General features: G+C 42.3%; 1 protein-coding gene across 3 annotated transcripts in view; it reads right to left on the reverse strand.

Annotated features, from left to right (window-relative positions):
• AZI2 (5-azacytidine induced 2) overlaps window positions 1-13,092 on the reverse strand; it is a 100,055-nt gene that overhangs the window by 13,601 nt on the left and 73,362 nt on the right. For all 3 annotated transcript variants that reach the window (XM_030205840.1, XM_030205830.1, XM_030205849.1), the window contains one exon: window positions 5,736-5,797. In XM_030205840.1, coding sequence (XP_030061700.1) covers window positions 5,736-5,797 — 62 coding nt within the window. The remainder of the gene's footprint in view (window positions 1-5,735; window positions 5,798-13,092) is intronic.

The raw sequence follows: 13,092 nt of genomic DNA on the forward strand, positions 1-13,092 counted from the left end.
GACCCAAAGAACACCGTCCCCACTGTCAAGCATGGAGGCGGAAATGTTATGTTTTGGGGGTGTTTCTCTGCTAAGGGCACAGGACTACTTCACCGCATCAATGGGAGAATGGATGGGGCCATGTACTGTACAATTCTGAGTGACAACCTCCTTCCCTCCGCCAGGGCCTTAAAAATGGGTCGTGGCTGAGTCTTCCAGCACGACAATGACCCAAAACATACAGCCAAGGCAACAAAGGAGTGGCTCAGGAAGAAGCACATTAGGGTCATGGAGTGGCCTAGCCAGTCACCAGACCTTAATCCCATTGAAAACTTATGGAGGGAGCTGAAGCTGCGAGTTGCCAAGCGACAGCCCAGAACTCTTAATGATTTAGAGATGATCTGCAAAGAGGAGTGGACCAAAATTCCTCCTGACATGTGTGCAAACCTCATCATCAACTACAGAAGACGTCTGACCGCTGTGCTTGCCAACAAGGGTTTTGCCACCAAGTATTAGGTCTTGTTTGCCAGAGGGATCAAATACTTATTTCCCTCTGCAGAATGCAAATAAATTCATATACTTTCCACAATGTGATTTTCCGGATTTAATTTGTGATGTGCTATCTCTCACTGTTACCAATAACCTACCCTTCAATTATGGGCTGCTCATGTCTTTGTCAGTGGGCAAACTTACAAAATCAGCAAGGGATCAAATACTTATTTCCCCCACTGTACTTCATGATCCACCAATCACCCTTGGGTCTGACTAAATGCTGAACAAGCATTACATATTTGACCATTTTAAGAGCAATGATTTGACTCAGCTCTTCTACTGGGGAAATTCTTTGTTGCAGCACCAGCTGTGCATCTCACCATACTTGTGTGTCTGAATTGTTTCAAAGGAGTGTCAAACAGCACTGGCCGTGGCACATCCCCTGGAAAACAACAGGACTTTCTGCTTCTTTTCTGCAGCTAGTAATTACCACCACACTACGGCACAGGTCTGTGGTCTGCTTTTTGGGGGTTTAGTAAAATGACTCCAAGGTTTTAATTCAGTAATAAGGACTGGCAGGGAGGGAATTAGCAACAGGAAATATCTGACCTGGGATGTCATTATTATTAACAACTGCGTTGTGGAAATTTCAATTTAAAATCAAAGTAAACAAATCATTACTTAAAGAATAATTCCAGATGGACAGGGTATTTGTTGGCAGTCAGTGCTCTGTCTGGGGGAGCTTCTTTCCATGGCTTTTTAAATATATCAGCAGTTAAAACAAACATTGTGAACAGTTAGAAGGAAGCTACCATGCTGATTTCTCAAAATGTATTTCTAACCGTCTTAACACCTTATTTAACTTAAAGCACAATAAGCCTGCATTAATAATTATTGTAATAACATATGCCAGTTACCTAAAAAGAACACTGTCCCACACCAACAAAACTGTTGTGAAATATTTTGGTCTATGAAAATCAATGTGGCAGATCTGTCTTCAGCAACTATATTTGTTTTATTGTGACAATGAGAGAGTAGTTTGGAGTCCATGAAGAACCAAATGCCCTGTACTCTGGCCAAACCAAAAAGAGTTTGTATCAGCTTCAACTCATTCAGAATGATGCAGCACAACTGATAAGAAGGCTGCAAGCGGCATGATCATATCACACCCTTCTTGCAAAAACTATAGTGGCTACCAGTGTCATACAGGGCTAAATTTAAAACTCCTCAGCCACAATGGGCCAGAGTACTTAAAGAATAAGTTAGCCCTTTACACATCTTTGAAACCTCTAAGGTCTTCTCAAGGACCATCTCTATCTGTACCCTCATCAAAAAAAGTTGTACAATGTAATACCGCCAGTGAGCCTCCTAAGGAATAGCCCCCACGCTATGGAATTTACTCCCAGAGGGGTTACGTATAACAACTCGAGACTATCAGAAAGGAGGTGAAAGCCTGGCTCTTCTCCCAAGCCTTGAATACATAGGGTGAATGTTTATACACTCATTCTGCACCTAGACTAGCTTGCTACACATACTGTAACTTAGATCAGTTCCTTATCTCTTGCTTAACTATACAAAGAACTTGCCTTGAATTTAGCTAACCATCTAATTATCCCAACTGACTCTGTACCACGCAACTTGTTCCCATCCTATATCTGCACTTGGTCCCTTAGCTATACAGTAAGCCGTATTGTAGAAAATCTTTAGAATCATATGTATGTTAGTTGAATGTTCTAATGCATGTTTATTAGATGTATCATTAGTATTATGCTAATATTGAGTGCCCTTTATAGAACAGCACTTAGAGCCGACTCCTGCGCCTAAAGTTAGGTGCCAGTATTTACACCAGCTGAAATCTGGTGTAAATGTCGGTGCCCAACTCATAGCATTTGGGTGTGGAAATGGCACTATTCTATGAAACCACACACAGTTTTTCAGAACAACCCTGCCCCTCCCCTGGCCATGCCCCCTTCCGAGTTGCGTACTAGGGGATTTACGTGCCTGGTCTTATAGAATAGCATGCAGACAGATACACTTGCAAATCCTAATTATTGCCAATTAACTACAATAATTAACATCAATTAACTGCTAGTTAATGGCTCATTTTACAATTTGTGTTCGCATCTTTGCCCCATGCAGAAATCTTGGCACTCAAATTTGGGCACCATATATGGAATCCAGAGGAACATGCTTACATGGCAGGCTGAAACAGGTATTTGCATGGTTCAAATCCTATCTGTCAAACAGACAATAATAAGTTCTGTTCAGCAACAACACATCATTTTGGGCATTGAAGTGCAGAGTGCCAAAGAAATTTATATTAGTGCCTATTTTATGTAATATTCACCTCAAGTTTTTTGCTGAGATGCTTCAGTTGATGGACATAAAATTCTATTGAACCAGATCTACCCACAGCTTTGGTAAATTGACTGCCTGTCTAACAGCAACTCAGGAATGGGAAAAAAAAACAAGCCCCCCCCCCCCCCCCAAAAAAAAAAAACCAACAAAAAACTTCGCCTGAACCCAAACAAAGCAAGAGAAACTATAGGTTCCTAACACAAGCAGACAGATACCTGACTTCAAAATACCCTTTAGGAAACATGACCTCCCCCCTCCCCCCCCCCCCCCCGGCCGCCCAAAAAAAAAAAAAAATCAAAGATCAAGAATCCTGGAATACTACTAAAGTAGCACTTAATTTGACCTTACAAATTTAAACAACCTTCAAAAAAACTGTTTTCATCATAGGAGACAGCTCTGTGGATGTGGTTGATTGAGCATCCCCAGAACTGAACAAACTCCTTTACTGTGTCCAAGGAGAGGTAATTTCCATCGGGTTTAGCACCCCCTAATAATTTTGAAAAGTTGGCTCCAATGGTTTCCATCACTTGTGACAACTATGAAATCTATCTCCATATATCGAAAGATATAAGTGACCACAGTGGTCCATGCTGTGACAATGTCATAACTTCACTACTGTAATGCCCTGTATACTGGTCAAACTAAAAAGAGTTTTCACCAGCTCCATCTAGCAGTGTGAGCACATCACACCCTTGCTGCAAACACTGCACTGGCTACCAGTATCTTACAGGGGCTAGGTTTGAAATTCTGATTTTCAACATCCTCGGACAAAATGAGCCAGAGTACCTAAAGTTAGCCTTCTGCATGCCTAAGATCCTCTCAAGGAGCGTGCACACACACGCACACACACACACACTTCAATACCCGCCAATGAGTCTTCTCAGGAGTAGCTCTCACATTCTAATTGAGAAGCTACCCCCAACTAGGTATTAGTGGTTGTAGCGGATTTCACTGTCTTTTTTTTTTATACTGTATTGTATTTGATTGGAGTAACAAGGGCCCTGTGATAGAGGCAGGCCATTTTTCTCACAGTGGGTAAAAAGCCCCTCCCCCCCCCCCCCCCCCCCCCAAAAAAAAAGAAAAATGGCCATGTGGTAAGATTACTCTTACGGTTTGGCCATGTGGCGGGAAGCATCTACCGTCACCCACTGAGGTGACGGTAAGGGCTCCCACGGTAACCTGGCTGTGATTACCACTGGGTTAGCACCACAATAAAAATTCCAACAATATTTTTCTTTGCCCTGGAAATGGTGTGCACTCAAAACAGAACTACCACCGGAGCCTGTGTTGGGCCGGTGGTAGTTCCAGGTTGCCACGCAGCAACCCTTTAGTAAAAGGGCCCCTAAATATTTTACTCCCCCCTTTACGGCTGCCTGTGCAGCAATGCCAACACAAACCATTCAAAGTGTGTCGGCATTGCCACGCGGCTTTGTAAAAAGGGGGTGGGGAGGATTAGTGATTTATTAACTGCTTTTATGACGAGGTTCTTCCAATGTGGTGAACATTTTTCTAAATGTGAAGCACTGCACTTGAAAAAAAAAACTTTTAATAAAATTGCATGCAGGAATATATGTGTAAAAAGTAGGTGTGCCACAAGATTAAGTCTAATTTTAAAAGATATGCCTGCAAGCATCCAAGCATGTAGTTTGGAATAAGCAGGGATGGAGCTGCATATTTTATATAATACACATGTATACACAGTATGTGCAGACATTTACACTTTCTTCAAAGCAGGTATAGGTCTGTGGGAGAGAATTTGCGTAGGGTCACTGTATGAGCCTATTTTATGAGCATAGTCACTTATGTTTACTTATGCTTACTTTATTTTTTGTCTATTAGATTGTAAGCTCTTTGAGCAGGGACTGCCTTTCTTCTATGTTTGTGCAGCGCTGCGTACGCCTTGTAGCGCTAAAGAAATGCTAAATAGTAGTAGTAGTAGTATGTTGCCTTTATAAAATGAGCAAAAAGACTAGCAGTGTTTTTGAATATTTCACGTAGGCACCCTGCTATGAAATTACTTTACTACAGAGATCATACAATCAAAAGATATTGGCCCCAATATTCAAAGGCAGTTATCTGGGTAGCAGCACCTGCTACTTGGATAACTGCCGCTGACTGTAGCCATCCATGGATTTTCAGCAGATTAGCCAGACCACTGCACACAGATTGTACACTTGTCTCTAGATTGTACACCTGTCTTTTAGATTGTACACTTGTCTTTAGGTTGTACACCTGTCTTTTAGATTGTAAGCTCCTTGAGCAGGGACTGTCCTTCCATGTTAAATTGTACAGCGCTGCATAACTCTAGTAGCGCTTTAGAAATGTTAAGTAGTAGTAGTAAACCACCCTGATGCTATCTGGATACTGCAAGGGCAGTTTGGGAGTTATCTAGAGATGAACAATGTTCAGCACTGGTATCTAGATAATTATCCGGGTAATTTAGGACATCAAAAAAAGTTGAATACTGCCATTATCTGGCTAATAGTGGCAGTCAGCACTATACCAGGATGTCAGCTAGTTGAACATTCAGGACTATGTTTACAGACATTTGTTTAAATGCCATGGCCGGTGTTTATAAGAAATGACTGCGCTGTTTAAAGATCAACCTGATTATTTTTGTTTTCTTTCTTCTGTTTATCATCAATTTTGAACCCAATTATTTAGGTAAGGGCAGAATATAAGCGTCCATTGAAATTTGTTACAATCTACCTTAGTACTCCATCTACCTCATTCCTATCACTTCTTTCCTTCAGAAAAAAAAACCAGTGATGTAATTTTCCTAATCAACAACCTTTTGGAACCAGCACACCATGATACCCTTCCCCCACCCCCAACCTAACCCTCTGTCCTTTGAGAGAATATTTGCACAGTACTACAAAAAAAAGCTGAACAATTCCACGGTGTACCTCTGATTCTCTCTCCCTTCGCGTAGATCTTTCCCACCTACATACCATCTCTCAGGAGTTTTCTACAAAGAAGAGTTAAGACAACAAAACAGACGTAAATGAATCAACAGTGTTGTAGAAACTGAACTGAAATAAAGCATTACATTTTGAACATACTGCATTTCATGAACATTTATGCCTTCCCCCCCCTTCAAGAATATAGTTTCTCCCACAAATAACTGAATGATTAAAGTCAGTCTTATAAGAACTTGGTGCTCTTCATGTATTAAACATGAGCCTATTAAACATTCAGGTCACTGTCCAACAATGATTATTAACCCATCCTAAAGTAAAAATACAAGAAAAACAAGATTTTACTCTAAAGAAGTCTTTGTTTTTGATAAAAAGACACAGCCAGCATGATCACCTCTGACTTAAAGAAACTATCGACATATAGTACAGAAAACAAAGGCTTATATCTATAACTGTAGCTCCTAAATGTATGCACCAATTACATGCTAAGATTATAGAATACGAAGCACATGAATGTAACATTAAGTGCTAACTACCTGCTGGTGCTAAGTGATGTTCTGCAAAATTAGCATGCAAATACAAGGGGGCGTGCACGTGGGTGCAGCGTGGGCGGGTCCCACAAATGCAGTCATAACTTATAAAATGCTATAGCTTACATGCTATAGTGCAACATTTAGGTGGTCATATTTACATCTACCTTGTACAGGGCCCAAGCGTTCACAACTCTATTCTACAAAAAATCTGGACACCCAGATGCCATTATAGAATTTGCACTCAGCGCCCTACATTTTGGGACCCAAATCTTGGCAACTTTTTGCAAAATTGCCCCCTTACCCCCAGATTCTATGTATGGCACCTAGATTCCACGTGGATATATGTGCTATCCTAATTTGCGGAACAATGTAATCAGCGTTTTAAGCAGCACTTAACAAGCAATAATGAGCACTAATTGGCAATAATTAGAATTTATGCGTGGAACTTGCTCACTGTATTCTATAAAGAACTGTGCCTAAATTGCAAAGCGCGCAGTTCAAAATAAATGCGCGTAGCTTAAAGGGGCGTGTTTATGGGTGTTTTGTGGGTGTTCCAAAGTTCTGCTCGTAATTACAGAATATGGGTCAGTGCGCTTAAATCTACACTAACGGATTTACACCAGGTTCTTCCTGGCGTAAATGAACGTAAGAAGATTTAGGCGCTACGTTATCGACTAAGAGTATTCTATATACCACGCCTAAATTCTGTGCAGATATTTTTAGGCACCATATATAGAATGTAGCCCTTAAAGTCTTACTTGGGAAGAGTCACAGTGGAGAAGGGTGAATAGTGGAGTGCCCTAGGGATCTGTACTGGAACTAAAGCTATTTAACATTTATTAATGATCTGGAAATGGGAACGAGTGAGGTGATTAAATATGCAGAAAACACAAAACTATTCAAAGTTATTGAAACATATGCAGATTGCGAAAAATTGTAGGAAGATCGGGCATCCAAATGGCAGATGAAATTTAATATGGACAAATGCAAAGTGATGCACACTGGGAAGAATAATCCAAATCATAGTTATTTGATGCTAGGTTCCACCTTAGGAGTCAGCACCCAAGGAAAAGATCTAGATGTCATCGTGTACAATATGCTAAAATCTTCTGCCCAGTGTGTAGCAGCGGCCAAAAAAGCAAACAAAATGCTACAAATTATTAGGAAAGGGATAGAAAATAAAACAAAAAAATATTATAATGCCTTTGTATAACTCCAAGGTGTGACCACACCTTGTGTACTGTATGCAGCTCTGGTTGCTGCATCTTAAAAAAGATATAGCAGAATTAGAAAAGGTTCAAAGAAGGGCAACAAAAATGCTAAAGGGGATGGAACCCCTCTCATATGAGGAAAGGCTTAACAGGTTAGGACTTTTCAGCTTAGAAAAGAGATGGCTGAGGAGGGATATGATAGAGAGCTACAAAATACTGAGTGATGTAGAACAGATAAACCTAAATCAATTTTTTACTCCACACTCAATGAATAGTTAAGCTCTGGAACTTGTTGCCAGACAATGTGGTATCAGCAGTTAGTGAATTTGAGTTTAAAAAAAAGGTTTGGACAAGTTCCTGGAGGAAAAGTCCATAATTTGCTATTGAGACAGACATGGGGAAAGCCACTGCTTGTCCCTGGGATCAGTAGCATGAATCTTGCTACTATTTGGGATTCTGTCAGGTACTTGTGATCTCATTGGCAGATGTTGAAAGAAGGATACTGGGCTAGATAGACCATTGGTCTGACCCAGTATGGCTATTCTTATGTTTTTAGGATGTATAAAAATAACATTTTGGTTTCTAAATTTCATTGCTCGTCATGATATTATCTACGTACTGTACAGATGAGTGATTTTATATACAACTAGTAAAAAAGGCCCATTTCTGGCTGAAATGAAACGGGCGCTAGCAAGGTTTTGCGCGGAGTGTGTATGTTTGAGAGAGTGACTGTGTGAGAGTGAGAATGTGCAAGTGTGTGTGTGTGACAGAGAGTGGGTATGAGTGTGTCTGTGAGAGAGCGTGTGTGTGTGTGTCTGTGAGAGAGCGTGTGTGTATGTGAGAATGAGTGTGTGCGAGTGCGTATGTGAGACAGTGAGTGTCCTTCCCTGTCCCCCCTGTCAGGTGTCAGGACTGGGGGGACTGTGGACAGTCATGAAGGCAGCCCCTACCAAAATAATGAAAGCAAGACCATTTGTATAATAATCACTGCATTCCAGAGAACAAAATGGAGCAAGTTCCCACATGCTATCTTTTGCTTTCTGTATTCAGTAGCTGACAGGCTTGCTAGACTTACCTAAGTGGCTGCAGCTGTAATACACTGAAAAGAAAGCAAGGAAACCTATGAGACGTAGATACGGCCGTCCCCTTGGCATCTGACGCTCCTCCCTTCTTCTATTTGACTTCCCTCTGATAGGTCCGTCATTCGGTGTGACGCTCCTCCCTTTTCCTGTTTCAGTTCCCTTTGATAGGTCAGAGCGGTGCAGCTGTGACACTCCTCCCTTCTCTGATAGGTTAGGGCGGGGCAGAGATGTAGTGTGCTTAAAAATGGTTACAGAGCTTCGAACATACAAACTGTTGAAGCCTCAGAGTGTGCTTTAGAACGTTGAGGGTGCTTTTTATGTGCAGATGGGGCGTGGCCTATGGCCCAGATGGGCGTGGCTGAGACTGAGGGTGAGTAGTCCCAATAGCCTAGCCTACCAGGAGGACAGGAGTTCAGGACAGATGGAGTGAGCTTCAGAACGTCTGAGGGGGGGATTTTATTTATATAGATAAGCTTGTTGATTGGCCTCTCTTACAATATATTTACAGTGGGGGAAATAAGTATTTGATCCCTTGCTGATTTTGTAAGTTTGCCCACTGACAAAGACATGAGCAGCCCATAATTGAAGGGTAGGTTATTGGTAACAGTGAGAGATAGCACATCACAAATTAAATCCGGAAAATCACATTGTGGAAAGTATATGAATTTATTTGCATTCTGCAGAGGGAAATAAGTATTTGATCCCCCACCAACCAGTAAGAGATCTGGCCCCTACAGACCAGGTAGATGCTCCAAATCAACTCGTTACCTGCATGACAGACAGCTGTCGGCAATGGTCACCTGTATGAAAGACACCTGTCCACAGACTCAGTGAATCAGTCAGACTCTAACCTCTACAAAATGGCCAAGAGCAAGGAGCTGTCTAAGGATGTCAGGGACAAGATCATACACCTGCACAAGGCTGGAATGGGCTACAAAACCATCAGTAAGACGCTGGGCGAGAAGGAGACAACTGTTGGTGCCATAGTAAGAAAATGGAAGAAGTACAAAATGACTGTCAATCGACAAAGATCTGGGGCTCCACGCAAAATCTCACCTCGTGGGGTATCCTTGATCATGAGGAAGGTTAGAAATCAGCCTACAACTACAAGGGGGGAACTTGTCAATGATCTCAAGGCAGCTGGGACCACTGTCACCACGAAAACCATTGGTAACACATTACGACATAACGGATTGCAATCCTGCAGTGCCCGCAAGGTCCCCCTGCTCCGGAAGGCACATGTGACGGCCCGTCTGAAGTTTGCCAGTGAACACCTGGATGATGCCGAGAGTGATTGGGAGAAGGTGCTGTGGTCAGATGAGACAAAAATTGAGCTCTTTGGCATGAACTCAACTCGCCGTGTTTGGAGGAAGAGAAATGCTGCCTATGACCCAAAGAACACCGTCCCCACTGTCAAGCATGGAGGTGGAAATGTTATGTTTTGGGGGTGTTTCTCTGCTAAGGGCACAGGACTACTTCACCGCATCAATGGGAGAATGGATGGGGCCATGTACCGTACAATTCTGAGTGACAACCTCCTTCCCTCCGCCAGGGCCTTAAAAATGGGTCGTGGCTGGGTCTTCCAGCACGACAATGACCCAAAACATACAGCCAAGGCAACAAAGGAGTGGCTCAGGAAGAAGCACATTAGGGTCATGGAGTGGCCTAGCCAGTCACCAGACCTTAATCCCATTGAAAACTTATGAAGGGAGCTGAAGCTGCGAGTTGCCAAGCGACAGCCCAGAACTCTTAATGATTTAGAGATGATCTGCAAAGAGGAGTGGACCAAAATTCCTCCTGACATGTGTGCAAACCTCATCATCAACTACAGAAGACGTCTGACCGCTGTGCTTGCCAACAAGGGTTTTGCCACCAAGTATTAGGTCTTGTTTGCCAGAGGGATTAAATACTTATTTCCCTCTGCAGAATGCAAATAAATTCATATACTTTCCACAATGTGATTTTCCGGATTTAATTTGTGATGTGCTATCTCTCACTGTTACCAATAACCTACCCTTCAATTATGGGCTGCTCATGTCTTTGTCAGTGGGCAAACTTACAAAATCAGCAAGGGATCAAATACTTATTTCCCCCACTGTAAGTAAATCAAAAAGTATATATAGAAAAATTTTCATATCACCATAAACAATTGGAATTTACTGTGTCAGGAAACTCAAGTCCCCATGTACAAATCTAAACATTGAGGGCCTGATTCCTTTCATTGTTCCCACAAAATGGGAAAACATCTTAGTAAACCTCCCCCAACTAAGTTATTTCCCCAAGTGCAAAAGGTGACCTAGAATGCTGCAAAGCTCTTAAATGCGATTCAGGTTAGATGTTTATAGCTACAGATCTATTACATTAGAGTAAGGCAACAATTATGGTCGCATAATCTCATTTCTTGTAATTCAAGACAATTTGCAGGTTTTTTGGTGCCATCTAGTGTGCAGTGGATATAGATATGCTTATGTTAGAAGAAAAAAAAGTGCATGACTTTCTAAGACAAAAAGAATTGTATCCACTAAAATCATGTAAGTGGTGCTCTGTTTTCACAAACTACTGTCTCTGTGAATGGTTCCAAAATAGGATCAAAGATATAAAGTGAACTATATGCATTTTCCTGCAAATGCACATAGTTAGGAAGTTACACTTGCAGCAGTACTCCCTGTGCCCTGTTCTCTCTCTCTCTTATGCAGCATCTGTACCTCTTGGCCAAGCACTATCCCTGCTAAGGGGGAAGATTCAAGTTTACAAGCAAGAACTGCCATCTGCTGAAGGAGCTCCAAAGGTCTACCAAGGACAACTTCTGAAGAGAAAGAGGAAGGAGAGGAAAATAGGAGTGGAGGAGTGGCCTAGTGGTTAGGGTGGTGGACTTTGGTCCTGGGGAACTGAGGAACTGAGTTCGATTCCCACCATAGGCAGCTCCTTGTGACTCTGGGCAAGTCACTTAACCCTCCATTGCCTGCCGCATTGAGCCTGCCATGAGTGGGAAAGTATGGGGTACAAATGTAACAAAAAATAAAAAAATAAAATTAGGGTAATGGCTCCTTTAGAATAACTTTCACTTCCAGAATGCTGATCTAAAATATAGTTTCTTTTGTAGAACACTACTTCGGAAAGCTTCCCACTCCATAATGGATACATCTGTGGCCAAAATAGTTTGAAGACTCTGAATTTGAAAGATAATTTGAACTGACTTCAAGTTATACTGCCCCTCTCCTCACCCATAACCATGCTGGGATCCTCATAAAGACTATACCCTCTGCATTAACAAAAACAACAACAGCAAAAAAAAAACAGAATCAGAAGATATGAGCGTATGTAGATGAAGCAAAAAGGTCTAAAGAAAAAATACTCCCCCTTAGTCAAGCAGGATAGAGGAACTGAGGAAGGCTGAACACAGATTCAACCATCACCTAGAATTATGTGAAAATTTAACATCTAAAACTGTGTTAAACTTCAGCTTGATACGCTGCAGGTCACGTGAGCAGTAGCGTAGCCAGACATAGTATTCAGGGTGGGCGTGAGCCCAAACTGGGTGGGCATACAATCCTTCCCCCCCCCCCCCCCCCCCGCATGCGCTTTCTGCCTGTGCTCCACACCACCGACCCCAAAGAATAAAATTAATATCTGAGCTGGCGGGGATCCCCAAGCCTCATCAGCTGATGTCCTTCAGCGGCTAGAACAAGTGATTTTCCCACCTGCTACAGCCAGCAGCACTTTCCACCCATTGCCGCAATGCTGGCCTCTCCCCTCTTGCACATTCTCGGTTTTCAGGCATGTGTAAACAACAAGCATGTGCACTAGCTGGGGGGGGGGGGGAAGGGGGGGTTGCTGCTGCGGCAACAGGTAAAAAGCGCTGCCGGCTATAGCAGGTAGGAAAATCACTTGTTCTGGCTGCCGAAGGACATCTTTAGCTGGCAGGGTTTGGGGATTCCCGCCAGCCATAAGGGTGTCAGAATTTTTAATGAACCTGAGCCGAGATTGGGTGGACCCAGGCCCACCCATGGCTACATCCCTGCATGTGACATATTATTGTGATTATTAGAAGCTACTTATCTTTGAAGAATGTGATGGTGTTCATAATTGTGCACAAATGGGACTTGTATAGAAGCACCACACTACCGCACTAATATATACTTCACAAGTACTAACATATACCTCACATGTTAAAACACCTTGGTCAAAATCTGAAATAATTCTTACATAATATTATGTCTAACAGTAAACCATAGTAAATGACGGCAGATAAAGACCTGTACTACTACTTATCATTTCTATACCTGTACAGTCCATTCAGTCTGCCCAACAAGATACTTTATATGTATACCCGAGTTTGATTTGTTCTTGCCTTTCTCAGGGCACAGACCGTAGAAGTCTGTCCAGCACTGTTCTTGTACTAAGTTCTGAAGCTAACGTCGAAGCCCCTTAAAATTTACACTCCAGCCCATCCCTATCTATTCAGTCACGATCAGGGCATAGACTGTAGAAGTCTGCCCAGCTCCCGTTTTGCTTCCCA

This window comes from Microcaecilia unicolor, chromosome 1 (assembly GCF_901765095.1).
Source record: "Microcaecilia unicolor chromosome 1, aMicUni1.1, whole genome shotgun sequence".
Classification (NCBI taxonomy): Eukaryota; Metazoa; Chordata; class Amphibia; order Gymnophiona; family Siphonopidae; genus Microcaecilia; species Microcaecilia unicolor.